The following is a 14,945-nucleotide window of genomic DNA, read 5'->3' on the forward strand; positions in this document are numbered from 1 at the left end:
CTCTCGAAACATCTTGACATGAGAATGCAGGTGAATCGCCTTCCCCGGTTTACGATGCGCTTCCATTATCACGTTCCGTGGACAGTCATCAACCAAGCGGGCAAGGGAAGGTGGCACATTTGCATACAGCCTGGCGAGGAAAACCCCAAGAGAAGCACCACTTAGCAATCCCTTCCTGCTCATTTTCTTGGTAGTGAAAAGCATTCTTTCTGTCTCACTGCGTTTCTCGCATCACACGCACGCACGCCATTGTCGCAGCGTTCAAAACAAGTGCAGAAACGCTTTTAGATGTTAAAATAGTATGAAATTATAATAATTCCTTTTTATCCACTTACATAATAAAACATGCCATTTTGAAGGCCGAACACCAATTACTGTCATCATGGTTGAACCTATACCAAGATTATACCGCTCTTTATTTTTTTTTTAAATGTTTTTTAAAAAAGCAGCAGCATATGGAAATCAGGTCTTTTGGTTACAAAGTTGTTTTTCGGTTACTTGTGCAATGACTTTTTTTTCACATGCACGTTGAAGACGCTGAAGACGCTGAAGACATGTTCTCTCGTCTGCTTGATCTGGAAGTCTTATTATGTGCAGCCAAGATACTGAGAGAGAGAGAGAGAATGAATGTGTGTGTGTGTGTATGTGTGTTTGTGTGTGTGTGTGTGTGTGTGTTTGTGTGTTTGTGTGTGTGTGTGTGGGAGGGGGGGACTAGAGAGAGTCAGACAAGGGCTTAGAGAGATATTCCTTTATTACTTTATTGGAGAGATGGATGGACAGACCAGCTCAGCAAGATCCATTTTAATTTGCAGTGCTGGGTTCTCATTACTTTAGGCAATGTTCTATTTTAGGAGAGCTGGACAAAACATTGTTTGCTTTTTTATTTAATTAATTGCTTGTTTGAAAGCTGAGAGTGTTCGCCATTCAAAGAATCTTGCTCTGTTCAAAACCAAAATGCAGGATTTTACACATTTCTTCCTTTCTTTTCACTTGATGTTTGTCTAAACACCCTCGTTCCCTTCTCTCATAGAGTATATCTCATGCATCGCATGATCACAGGCCATGCAATGTATCACTATCAATTACACAGATTAACTCAATAGCACTGAGTTCTATTTCATTGGCAATGACTTCTAAATTTTGATTGTGCTTGTACTTGATTGTACTTTGCGACCTTGCAACTTTTAATGACTCTGCTATAAATGAAGTTAACCAGGAGATAAATTTCCCCAGTGAGGAGGACACTTAAGTTGGCCAACTCTCTACTGTTGGGATTCTACTGACATAAATGGGGCCATAAGTGTCTAGTGACATAGCTGTCCAATCTGGAATACTGCTTAAATGGTGTCCATTCTGGAATATTGCTTGTATGGTGTCACTTCTGGAATACCGCTTATATGGTGTGCATTCTGGAATACTGCACGTATGGTGTCCATTCTGGAATACCGCTCGTGTGGTGTCCATTCTGGAATACCGCTTGTATTGTGTCCATTCTGGAATACTGCTTAAATGGTGTCCATTCTGGAATACCGCTTGTATGGTGTCCATTCTGGAATACCGCTTGTATGGTGTCCATAGTAGTATATTGTTTGCATGTTGATGGCTGAAGTAGGTCTGTTTTGCACTGACAAAAGACCTAAGCGGAGTTGTCTGTTTTAGTTTGATGATCTCACCAGCTGTCGTTTCTGCTTGTCTTCCTGAAACCAATGTGGCATAAACTCAGTAGTGAATGATTTGCATATATAGGCACTGCTAGTAAGCAGGCTGGTAAATGACACTGGCACCAAATCTAGTCAGAAAACCCATCCAGCAGCTTATGGTTCTTTAAGTCAAGTAATAATACATGCTAATATACTATACTAGTCAAGTCAAGTAATAAGGCACACAGGATTATTACATGCAGGTGCCAACACTACCTGAAACCCTTGGTAATCTTCAAAGGAAGCATTTGAGTGTTTTATGTGTTTTACTGCTGAGACAAATTCCTGTTTCTAGAAGCCATTGCAGCAATCTCCAGCACAGTCTCTAACTAACATTAGTGAATGACCTTTATGTGCTTCATGGGAGAACAAGAATACCTTCACAGGCATCAAGGTCACTGCCTTCACTGCTGAGCACATCGTGTCCACTGCTAACGTGGCCAGCTAGCTACCTGCACAGGTGCACTGGCACCCTTCGTTGGCATGTTTAAAGAGTGAGATTCAGCCACTTAGTCTGCGAGCAAAAATACAGTGCTCTCCAGCAAAAACAAGACAAAACTTGCTCTGCCTCTAAAATGTTGAGAGCAAAACTGTGTGATAACACTGTTACTGTAAAAAAAAAAAAAAAAAAGAACACAGCGAGGAAGAGGATTATGTCTCATGAATGAAGCAGAAGACAAGTTGTCATCATGTGTGAAAGGAAGCAGTACGAAAAAGCTACAAAGTCAGAGTTGAGCAAAGTGGCTGTCCAGGAGGCAGTGGAGATAGAAGCCCCAGCACATTACTCCAGCACTGAGAAAGCACTTACGCTAGTGGGGGAAGCAGACGGATGGAGACAGATTATACGGCACCGAATGCTGTTTTCAGCACTGCTTTTTGATACCGTGTTGTGATTGTGTGTGTGTGTGTGTGTGTGTGTGTGTGTGTGTGTGTGTGTGTGTGCATACTAACTGAAGTCATATTGGTATATTAAAGGCCCATGAGCAGAGCTGATGTTCTCATTAACGCTTATCACTGTTTCCACACCATCTCTCACTTTCTCTCTCAAATGCGTGCGTGCGCGCGTGCGCGCGTGCGCACACACACACACACACACACACACATACACACACAAGGCTAATCTCTCAGGATACAGGAAGGTCATGAGCTTTCATGAGCAACAAATAATAAACAACCTCTATCAGAAGCTTTATAAATCACAGTTTTCATGTCCACGGCCACACACACGCATGCACGCACACACACACACACACACACACACACACACACACACACACACACACACACACACACACACACACATCCTTTTGGTGCATATAATTGCTCTATCTCTCTTCCCTGCTCATAAAACCATGTCTCACAGGTAAGAATACAGAAGTATACACAGATTCCCTTCAGCAGTCGCTGCCTAGTGGTCTAGCGTAAACGATTGACAGCCATTCACAGAGACGTTCAGCTTACTAGACACAAATTCAGTTTGAGCAAAGATGACCTTTTGTGCAACAGTATGTGCTTTTAAATGCTGTCTGTGCTCAAAACTGCTTTCATTTTTACAGCAATGATAACGTTCTCCACACGTGATATGTCATTCTGTCATACTACGTCGCTTTATCGTGACTTCACCCACAGACATGGACTCTGATTCCCAGAATGGGATTTCCACAATCCCTCAACACACTTCACAGTATTTGTGTGAGTGTGCTGGGGTACATGTGTATTTATTTCAATCTATTTATGGAGTTAATGCCCTTTCACAAAACTTGAAACCTGTTTTATTTGGTTACTGAGGTCAGGGTTTAGGCATAGATATGATAATACTGAAATACAATACAGCTCACTGTGCTCCCCAGGTTCATGTATGTGTATGTGTGCATGTGTGTATGTGTGTGTGTGTGTGTGTGTGTGTGTGTGCATTAGAAAGAGGAGAGGGAAGACTCATTCTTTTTAAGCTGATCTCCGCTTTCAAACGCAATGAACCGAGTCTATACTCCCACCTGGGTCGGATATCATACACCTGTAATCAACTCACACAGACACACACACTCACGCACACACTCACTCCCTCACTCACGCACGCACGCATGCACTCACTCACTCACTCATTCATTCATTCACACACACAGACACACACATCATCCAGGCACTGGAGGTCACAATGTGTCCTCAGAGCTCACCTCTGATCTCTGGTTTGCCTTTGCGTCTCATGAGAAGATGATCAATTACTTGAACATCTCATCCAACATGAAACAAAAACAGCGCTTAACACACTTTCACTGGATATTTTAATGAGCAACTCAGTCTTCACTTTAAAGTCCATTAATGATTTCATGAGAACAAGGATATTCAAACGAATCCACCATCAGTAGGTTTGTATTTCTTCCATGAACGCTACTAACGTACTACTAATGAAGTTATTGAGGAGATTGTGTGTATATACCTGCCCTATAGTTTTTAATAAATCTGTTGTGGCAGCATTTAAGTCCAAACAAACTCTTACTTTGTACCAGTGGTGAGACCTGTAAAAACATCTTAAAATTAAAAGAAATTTAGGTAGTGATATTCTTACTCACACTTTCATACATTCAGCCAATAATTATACACCTGTAACATACACAAGCCACCACTGTGTCTGAATAAGCACACAAACACACAAACACACACACACACACACACACACACACACACACACACACACACTACAACCTCAGGGCTGCAGGGAACTTCATACTGCAAAAGATCCAAAGCAATTCCCAGGTTTCTTAGGATCCAAAACAATTCCCAGGTTTCTCTCCAAGAACTTATCCAACTCCCTCAGGATCAACATCAACAATCAAAAGTTCACCCCCCCCCCCCCCCACCCCCCCCACCCCACCCCCCCACCTCTTACCTCTCTGGTCAACTCTTGGTTCTGTTGTCACTGACCGGTCTAGACTGTGTGGTGAGGAATGTTTTGAATTGGAATGCTCCTAAAACATCCAGCATTAGTGTTAGTTTCCCAGCACGCCGTAGAGAAGATGGTAGATCCAGGTAGGTCCCAGTGGATGCCAGCGTCGGCTTCATGGACCAGTCACCGCTGTAAAGAAAACAAGGAACACTGAAGTACTTTTCAAGATGACATGTCCTTGTACTAGCTGTTTTACACCAAAACTACGATTGTTTAATCACATCTCCAGCTGTGGTGTGATGATGATAATAAATGCGGGAGAGTAACCTAGGTCATAAACCTGAATTAACTCTTAACTTAATTGTAAACCTAAAACTTTGAATGTTCAATTTCAATGTCAGGTGCTTTGTGCTGAACTGTGAACTTTAGAGGCACCCAGTATCATAAGTGTGCTATGCTGACATCTAGTGTAAAGCAAAAACACTGCGGTTAGAGTCACATTTGACAGCAAGAGAATGCATGGCAGACCTGAAAATAACTGTGGCTCATTGCTATTGTCCTAAAATTTTAAAATGAGAAGCACCTCATGGACCTGTTTTGCAACGCGCTCACATACTCACGTTTAACGTAATTAGCCACAAGAGGGCACTGTTAGCACTGAAATAACTTCGGCCCTTTGCATCAATGGCGCAGCCTGTCCTTGTTTTCTCAAAGAACACAGAAACCGCAGCTCAGAACCAAGCAACTCAGCCACCATGGCTGTATCTGGGCGGTAAAGCTTAAACACACTCCATCCAAAAAGCGTTACGCAAACACACTCAGCAGACACTATATCATGCTCACATAGCCCATAGAAGGTGGTTTGTCTACCTGTATTACTTGTTAACTGTTTACCAGACTTCTTTCCCTAAATGGCCAATCTAAACTTGACATAACCTACATAGACTAATTTTAAAATTAAAGCTACTTTTAGGAGTATGTAACTGGTCTTCTTACTCGAGCTGTTGCCACCTGCTCCACACTAACTCATTTTTAACTCATTTTCATAGCCTTCCAAATGCTGGTGTTAGGCGGAAGCACAGCCTCCATATCAGTAAATATGGCATCTGTTAAACCCAAGATCCTGAAGGAACACATCTCTTATTCTGAACCCCTTTTTTTTTCAGGTCAGGCAGCGAGAATTTTCAGTTTGTGACAGATCGTTTCAAGTGCTGACAGGTGCCAGTTAAACAACTTTTAAATTTTTCATTTATGCAAGGTAAAACTCTGGTCCATGGCACTGTCCATTGATCCATTGTCCATTGATCATAGACAATCATCCCAAGCCAAACAAGAATTATTTGATTTTCTTTCTCTCATAGCTCTGATGATCTGCTAGTTCTGTGTGAATTTATCATTCTTCTTATTGTCCATATGTAACACCAAACTGTACACACAGGCTCTACCCAGAATACATAGCCGCATTTGGATTTTGTTTAGCTCTGCACAATCTGGAGATGACTGATTTTGTACCAGTCTGACCACAAACCTGTCCTGGTATCATGTGAATATATAGAAGATAATTGTGGATGATGCAGTGTTAGTACAAGTACACTACAATGTTAGGTTAGTCCACTGTTACATCCTTGGATGTTGTGAGATTGTTATTCATGCTGTTGTATTTTAAGGTTTTTACTTGACAGGCTACCTACACAAGGGTGCACTGAATTGAATCAGTGAGATGCTACAACAAGGACAACCTGACTGGCCAACAGGGCAATTAAGTTCTCTTTAAATACCCATGTTGCTTATAAGTTGGTGCCCCGTGGTGTCTTAGTCAGTTCTCACTTTGTTGCCATGGTAGACACAGCTCTGTAGGGCTTTGAGTTTGTACATGGCTGTCAGTTGTAGGCTTTCTTTGAAACAAGGTCTTATGAGTTTGTATTTACCCTCATCCATCCCAGGTTCTTTGAATAGGCGCCTCACGAGTTAGTACTTCTCTGTCTAGTTAGCTTTTTGCACAGGACCTCGAGTGCTTATACTTTAATATTCTTAAATTGGAGCTTTGAGTTGATACAGATAGTGGAAGTTAAGACTCTAAGAGGAGTACAGAGATTCACAGATTTATGTACTGTGTTGTACAGTAATCTACATTGCAAATGTTGTTCTTTTCTTTTTTTGGCAGGGGAGGGTAGTAGGTGTAGGGGTGGATGCCATGTTTTTTTGCCTTTTCTGTTTTCTGTTCTGGCAATAGGGAGTTACGGTAGGAGTGTTGAATGTGTAGGAATGCTGAATTGTCTTCAACTTTAGGGAAGTTATTGGTCGAACTGGCATTAATTTTTGTTTGTTTTGTTGGCATAAGCCCACCCTGAAGAAATATTCGTTTGGGTTTGCTATATATTTTGATTATGGTCTTTTTTTGCATTATACAGATGCAAAAAATATGAATAAGATGAATAATAGGATAGTAATAATAATAATAATAATAATACAGTAATGATAGTCATGACCATCCAACATTACCAGCCAGCAGGTTAGAATGTTAGAGCACTGAATGAACTCTATGAGTCTATCAGCAAATAATACAAATCTATCAACAATTAACTCTACAGGTCTATCAGCAATGAACAGACTGCACACCCACATGGTTGTTTTAACTGTCACTGCTGACTTCAACCACGCAAATCTGAAGTTAGTGCTGCCAAAATTCTACTAGCATGTTGATTTTGCGAAATATGGAGTAACGACACTGGACCTTGTTTACATCGATGGTTCACACATGACATCACCTTGCACCCAACCCGGCTACTTTGATCACGTCTCTTCAAACATGTGAGGATCAACAAACAGGTGAGGACCACGTCTCTTCAAGCATGTGAGGACTACGTCTCTTCAAACAGGTGAGGACCATGTCTCTTCAAACAAGTGAGGACCACGTCTCTTCAAACATGTGAGGATCACCAAACATGTGAGGACCACGCTTGAGGGGGCCATTTTAGCACTTCAGGACTGTTTTGAGTACACAGACTGTAACATGTTCAGGGTTGCTAAGAAACGTATTCACCAACATCAGTGCGCAGCTTCTGTGACTGGCTACTTCTCACTTATAAATGATGCGCATTGCTTCAGAACTATGACCACACCTGCCAATCAGAAGCCATGGATGACTGCAGAGGTGCATGAACTGCTGAAACATGGAATGCTGCTTTCAGTTTGAATTAAAAGGCATCACCTTCCAGCCAAACCTGTCCAGGGCCATCGCAAAGGCCAAGTGCAACTACACCAATAGATCCATGGATGCATAAACATATCAAAGACGTCCACAGATGTCCCAACAGACATCTTCCAATTCTCACTGAGCCAGCAAGTTGTTTCTGAGAGCTTTCAAATTACCACTACCATCCTCGTACGAAAAGACATTGTCCATGTGCTTCTGTTTAAATGACACAAGACATGAGGAAGTAAAGATGCCAGATGTTCAGAGGAGTCGAGTCTCTTGAACATGCTCCTCTGTTCTGTGCCATTATGGCTGGGCGATCGATTGCAGAGGTGCGATTAGCGTCCCTGCATCCTACAGTTTGTCGATTACCTGTGCCTGCCGTACTAATGCTGTGCGATGGCTGATAGCATGGGTGACACAGCGGCAGAAAGAAATGAAGCGGAGACGTACCCCTACCGAGACAGAAATAAATGTTCCCCAGAGGAAGAGGCAAGACTAGAGAGACAGCACTTCTGGAAAATCATCGATGCGTTTAGGTTTTACAGGTAGTCTGCCCACCATTTGCTACAACACCAAACCTCCGGGACGTGTTATCACGTTAGCTAGCAAGCTAAACAGCGCCAGCTTGCTAACGCTGGCTAGGGAGCTTTTTCATATTAGTCTGACCCAATTTAATCCAGAATGTTGTTGTTTTTTCCCCTCAAATGATGCGGATTTTAACCTTACTTGTGTGTTAGCATGTATGTAGCACAACGTCTTAAAATCCCACTTATTTTGTATAAACTAGCATGCAATGAGAGTCCCACTTAAGATATACAGCTAACGAGCTATGAGTTAGAGCTCGTGTTAGTTTACATTATACAGATTTATCACCACAGACTGCTCTGAATACAGTAACACTGCCGAATTTACTCGCAAAATGGTGTTAATCTGTTCGTTTTAAATATTAGCTAGCTACAAACTTCAGTTATACGGAGAAGGATGTACGCTATGTCGGTTGCTTACAAGTGAACAATACTTCACAATACGGGTGCACATTACTGTATAATTTTTTAAAACGGACTGACACGTTAATTTGGGCAGATTAATTTCTATATGATAAAATTCAGAATTCAACATTAAACTTCAATAATATGACATCGTCAAAGAAAATTGTGTAAATTATAGTTAGAAGTTGCCTTTTTTATTTTTGTAGATGAAAGGGCCACAGTGAAGTTGCAGTTGATGTTTTAACTAAGTGTACAACTCACCTCACTGCCTTTGACAGTTAATTTGATCAGCTGACTTTTCATTAAATTGCAGTCTTGGCGCAGGTCTCGTCTAAATGATTTATCCTTTTGTAATTCCATCCAACCGCTGTCCCTCATTCTGATCAGAACCCACGTTCAGGAGCGGGTCAACCGGACCGAGAGGCAATTCCGCAGTCTTCCCCAGCGGCACCAACGTCTCCTGTCCGGCTTCCTGCCCAACCTGTCCAAGATCCGCCAGTGCGTGGACCAGAACCACGAAGTGCTGCAGGCCATCGTGCGCAACTGCATCCACATGTTTGAGAACATGGAGTATGGGGAGGATGTAGGTGAAGAACATGGAGTAAGGGGAGGAGGATGTAGGTGAAGAACGCGGATTAAGGGGTGGATGTAGGTGATGTGCTGGGTTGGCTGGACCATTCCCTGGTCCAGTGTTAATTAGGGCATGTCTAACATTTAGACGAGTAGGCTGGTTTTTGAGCTGATTTTCTGTGCACACGTCATTTAAGACTCTTTAACGAACAGTGTGTCCACTATTCTTACACTTGTTATCATCTGGAAAGAATACACCGTTTGCTGTTTGGTCTTGCCGGCTTCTGAGTTTTGTTTCCCCCCCCCCCCATCAACTCCTTGTATGCTACTTCTTTTGTGGCCAAAATATTTCTTGTACAAAATAAGAATACCGTAATGTGAGTGTTCTCTAAATAAACCCAGAACATTTATTCGCAGTGAATAGTGTGCCTTCTAAATCTTGTTTTAAGCAGCTTTACTACTGGAATGTCCAGTAGGTACTATAGATGTGGATATAATTGTTTACAGAATGAAGATACACTTGTATTTCCAACTCTTTAAAAAGCACCACTTTAATAAAAGTGTCTTCTGTCTTCTAAGGATAACGCGAGAAAGGTGGGGCCGAGTTCCACGTTTGACATGGACAAGCTGAAGTCCACCATTAAGCAGTTTGTGCGCGATTGGAGCGAGGCTGGCAAAGTGGAGAGGGACACCTGCTATAAACCCCTCATGGAGGAGATCCAGAGACAGTTTCCTCCTGAACAGTGGTGTGTATAACCCTGCATACACAGTAAACACTATAAAGTCTGTCGCATATTAGTAACCTTAAGCTTGCCAAGTTGCAGCATATTGTGGGTTACTACACCTGGATACCTCACGCTAACATCATACTAGCTTGACGAAGGAGTGAATGTTGGCTGCTAAGTTTTTCATCAAGCCAGAGACATGAAACAAAAATAGAACAGTGTGATGGTAGAAGACGTGGAGTCAGCAGAGAGAGAAACTGAGCAGACAGCGGACAGTAAACTCAGGACATCTGAACACAGTAGTGAGGAACAATGTTCAGCACTGGACGAGTGAACCTGTGGACTTAATTACAAGAGAGAAAGAAAGACGACACAGTAATTAGGAGGAGAGAAGGAGTGAAGTGTGTGTGTGTGTGTGTGTGTGTGTGTGTGTGTGTGTGTGTGTGTGTGTGTGTGTGTGTGTGTGAGTATTTATTTAAGTATTGTGAAAAAATTTATTTGGTTACATGTATTTTATTTTGTACATCAGAAAAGTACATGATGTACTTTAATAATAATAACAACACTGCATTATTAACAAAAATATACTATGAATATACTTTAAATTCATGCAACATCACAACTAATAATTTGGTTTTTTACTGTTGGTGTGTAATTTTTCAGAGAAGCAAACTGCTTATTTAAATTACTTTAGATACAATCACATTAGATATAATCACATTAGATAACTCCATATAACATTAATACATAATACTCTACATTAAGACAAATATATGAGTTCTAAATAAACAGATTATTTGTATATTAACCACAGAACACAGAATTCATAGAACAGAACACACAGAACACATAGAACACACAGAACACACTGTGTCACACTGGTGTGATGTACTGTAACAAAGCTAATGAGGCTAATGTTAGCTTCCTTAAATCTAAGGAAATGGCTAGAATATAAAATACTCCTGCTTGTTCAGTAAACACTATAAGGCCTGTCACACACGCATGCTGTATGGTCAAGTTTACCAGTACTGAACCAGTACAGCCTTTATATAGACTGTCTTTAGAATAGCCCAGCAGAAATGGCTGGAGTGGCATAAATTGGAAGAAGTGGTCCGCCATCCAGGCAGCATCAGTGAAAAGTGTGATGAAGGCTAACGGTGCGCACGCAGCTGCGGTCCTCGAGCGGGATATTTTTGGTCGGACGGGTCTCCGCTCAGCAGCGATTCAGGCGTATGTGAAAACTCCAGCGACTTGGCTGTGTCCTGATATATTGATACCAGCACCACAACCACTGCCATGCTATTCCCAGTGCAGTCTTGCTGACGTGTTGAGGTCTGTCTCCCATGTGCTTCCTAGGTGCAGGGTGTCTAACAAATTGTTCCTGGACCTTGGTAATTGATAAATTACAAATCAATCCCAGTTTGTAAATACACAGAGGTTATAATGTGCCTATAAGACAGATGTCCTCGTTAAGTAGCTAGTAACTGGGGGTAAGGGGGGCTTTTCTAACGAAGTGCCTGGTTAGTGCAGATGTAAGCCGGACATCATATGCCACACAAATAAGTTTTTGCTTGTTTTCTTGTTTACAGCGATGTTTCGAAAATCAGCATCCTGGTGCCCGGAGCTGGTCTGGGGCGCCTGGCGTGGGAGATTGCCAACCTTGGCTACTCTTGCCAGGGCAATGAGTGGAGCTTCTTCATGCTCTTCTCCTCTAATTTTGTCCTTAACAGGTACTAAGTCTTAGTGGTTCAGACAGTCTAGCCTTGAGTTTCTGTTGATTCTAGGGAAGGCAATATGATACTTTTTCTTTCCAGTACAAATATTGAAGCCTTGCACACGGACATCATAATACCAATCTGATAAGTTCTTTCTTTAAAAAAACACTGGCCTTTAAAATTAGCTATTTATAATTGTGGCATTTCTTTTAATGTGGTCATCTAAGGTGACCACTACAGACAAAATATATAGACAACAACCTGACATATTTTTTGCAGGATCAGATCAGATTTAGTTTTTTTGTCTCCAGTATCAGAGCCATTGTTTTCTGCTGGTGTCATCCTGAAAGCAATACTTGGTACTGGTTCAGTGCCATCTCAAACTCATACATTGCCAACAGCTTTGAGTTTAACCAAAGTCAATGGTGAGCACTTAATTTGGTTACTTAAGCTTATGTTTAACGATTCCCTATTTCTTTGGTGATGTTTGAAAACTGTGGGTCAGTCTCACCAAATATAAAGAACACTTTAACACTTTAGGCTGGAAGACCAAGCTACAGCAAGACGCCCGTTCTCATGGCTAACCCAGTAAAACATTTTCCATTGTAAGAAACTGTGGAAGACTTTGAAGTGTTCGTCTTTTTGAGAGTGACACTGAATTGGCGCTATTCCTTGTATTCCCAGATGTGATAAAGAGAATGCTCTGACGTTGTATCCCTGGGTTCACCAGTTCAGCAACAACAAGATGTCCGCCGACCAGACCAGACCCGTGTTCTTCCCGGATATCAACCCCCAGAGTCTCCCGCCGAACTCTGACTTTTCCATGACGGCCGGGGACTTCCTGGAGGTGTACACGGATCCAAGTGAGTCAGGCAGAGAACTCTTTATTGCACGACCATTATACCGTATGACATTGCATGTTGGCGTTTGTCTGTAAATGGATTTTGCTGTTTGCACCCTGCGGCCTGACTGGACTGCGTTCGTGGGCGGCAGTAACCAGATCCACAGCAGTTGTCATTGTTGGTAGTTTGGGAGTATGTCATATGGAGTGACATTAAAAAAAATGTGAATGCTATCAGTGTCTCTGAAATACATGAACTTAAATATGGTGCTTACTCAATGTGAAACCTGTCATAGCTGGTGCCATGTACCATTGACTGGTCCAGTATATTAAAGCTCACAACAGTTTGTTGACCCCAACAGATATCTGGGATTGTGTTACCACGTGTTTCTTTATCGACACTGCCCATAATGTCCTTGATTATATAGAGACCATCTGGAACATTCTAAAACCTGGCGGTGTTTGGATCAATTTGGGTAAGTCCATCAAACTTCCAGTTTGTCCTATTGAACATAAACGTGCTAGTCAGGTGTTTCAGATCACAGTAATAGTGTTGATTAAAATAGCTCTTGACAATGTTTCATATTCTTTTTAATTTAAAAAAATGTATTTACCCAGGGTAAATTTACAGTGAGGAGATAAATTTTTGGATTGTGTTGGTTCAAGGTCCCCTTCTGTACCACTTTGAGAATATGGCCAGTGAGCTCTCTATCGAGCTCAGCTATGAAGAAATAAAGGGCGCCATATTGAAATACGGATTTCAGCTAGAGGTCAGCCAACATTGTACACCTGTCCTATCTAGGAGCTAAACACCTTCGTCTTAAAGATATGATTGTCTCTATGTATTAAATGGTTTCCTTCGCGCCCGTAGGTGGAGAGAGAGTCCGTGCTCACCACGTACACGGAGAACGATCGCTCCATGCTCAGGTACTTGTACGACTGTGTCTTTTTCGTGGCGCGGAAACACACGCAGCAGCCAACCAATGGGACTCTGTCTCCCAAAGACGGCGTGTCGGATGAATCGGCACCGAAAGAAGACGTGGCGGCCACGTGACGTCAGAAAGGCAGGCGCCTTCAGCCAGTCACGGTGCCTCGGATACCTTTGGGATCATTTTTACGTCTGTATGGAATCTTTGATCTCATTTGCTTCTGAAACAGTGATTCTTAGCGCCTGCTCTGGACAGCAGTGCCCTGCGCACTTCTAAGATTTCTCGGTTCACTTTTTTGGGGGGTGGTGTGGGGCACCAAAGGTCCTTCTGTTCCCCTGGACCAGGATTGCGGTCTGTACACAGAGCCCAGGGTGTTTATCTAGAAAGACTTTTGGGGGGGGTTACTGAATTCGGGAGTTTTCTAGAAAGACTGTCCATAGCCACAGTTTTTGTCCTTTTTATATACCGATTGAGTTGGTCCTTGCTGTAATACACTTGATTCAGTTCATGCACACTTGCTAATTGGCTGGTCACTTAAAACTGCTATTTTAAAATAGGCCATGGATCTTACCAACTGACAGGAGATTATTAGCCAAAGTGTGTAGTGCAGGGTTCCAGCAGGACTGGGACTACAAACCGATATGCTAATGTCTGTAGTTCTGTGGACAGGAGAATCTGTTCCTAAATCAGCCCTGGACCCAGAACCTTTCAACTGGCAGAAGACCCTGCTGCTGTCCGGAAGACACAATGAGTGTTATTTAATATTGTGTCATTTTTCATGATGTCTCTTACTTTGCCTTCACTCCACACTGCAGGCTGGCTAGTCATCATCACCAAGTGGAACATTTTATGCCCGTAGAACATTTTGCACTTTTTATTTTCTTATCTTTCAGTGATTATCTTGTCTTGCATATACAAACCTGCTGGACTCACTTAAAAGAAACGTTTCACCTTAAACATATTTTGGTGTTTGTTTTCATTGTTTCTGATTGCTGACTAAAGGGGGTTTGAAGCTGCATATGTTTACCGTTACAGTGTTTCTACAGTTATTGATGACTATTACTCACTGCTTCTCTGGATTAATTCTGCCATGTGGATGACTTTGGCTGTTAAAATTATAACAAGATATCACAGCACCAAGTAAAGTTGTTTTAAACTTACTGTGTACTTGCATACAAGTTTCTACTATTAAACCTGATATTAACATACCAATTTCATCATGAGGTAAAGGTTTCTTTTTTTCTTTTTTCTTTTTTTTTTTTTCTTTTTTCTTTTTTTTTTGAATGCCTGGATGTTGCTATCATTGTAAACGCGTTATGTATTTTACTTCAAATAAAAGAAGGAATTAACATTTTTAACAGGTGGTGTTTTGAATTTGTCTTTATATTGCAAT

At 41.8% G+C, this 14,945-nt stretch overlaps 1 protein-coding gene across 4 annotated transcripts; it reads left to right on the forward strand.

Annotated features, from left to right (window-relative positions):
• Positions 1-8,166: 8,166 nt before the first annotated feature.
• On the forward strand, positions 8,167-14,910 carry carnmt1 (carnosine N-methyltransferase 1). Of its 4 annotated transcripts, XM_035526592.1 has the most exons (9): positions 8,167-8,328; positions 9,160-9,373; positions 9,922-10,088; positions 11,657-11,797; positions 12,467-12,645; positions 12,986-13,099; positions 13,290-13,393; positions 13,495-13,550; positions 13,628-14,910. In XM_035526592.1, the coding sequence occupies exons 1-9, from the start codon at positions 8,180-8,182 to the stop codon at positions 13,641-13,643; spliced, it is 1,140 nt and encodes a 379-aa protein (XP_035382485.1). In that variant the 5' UTR covers positions 8,167-8,179; the 3' UTR covers positions 13,644-14,910. The 4 variants fall into 4 exon arrangements, with proteins under 4 accessions (XP_035382485.1, XP_035382483.1, XP_026883695.2 ...); XM_035526590.1 differs by having other exon boundaries at positions 13,495-14,910; XM_027027894.2 differs by having other exon boundaries at positions 9,160-9,355; positions 13,495-14,910.
• Positions 14,911-14,945: the final 35 nt, after the last annotated feature.

Source organism: Electrophorus electricus, chromosome 5, assembly GCF_013358815.1.
Source record: "Electrophorus electricus isolate fEleEle1 chromosome 5, fEleEle1.pri, whole genome shotgun sequence".
Lineage (NCBI taxonomy): Eukaryota > Metazoa > Chordata > Actinopteri > Gymnotiformes > Gymnotidae > Electrophorus > Electrophorus electricus.

Excerpts from the sequence above, each read along its gene's own strand:
- carnmt1 (XM_035526590.1), top strand. The coding sequence starts at position 8,180 with ATGGCTGATAGCATGGGTGACACAGCGGCAGAAAGAAATGAAGCGGAG. Across the intron at positions 12,646-12,985 it reads GGAGGTGTACACGGATCCAA|ATATCTGGGATTGTGTTACC; the intron begins GTGAGTCAGGCA and ends TGACCCCAACAG. Across the intron at positions 13,394-13,494 it reads AATACGGATTTCAGCTAGAG|GTGGAGAGAGAGTCCGTGCT; the intron begins GTCAGCCAACAT and ends TCGCGCCCGTAG.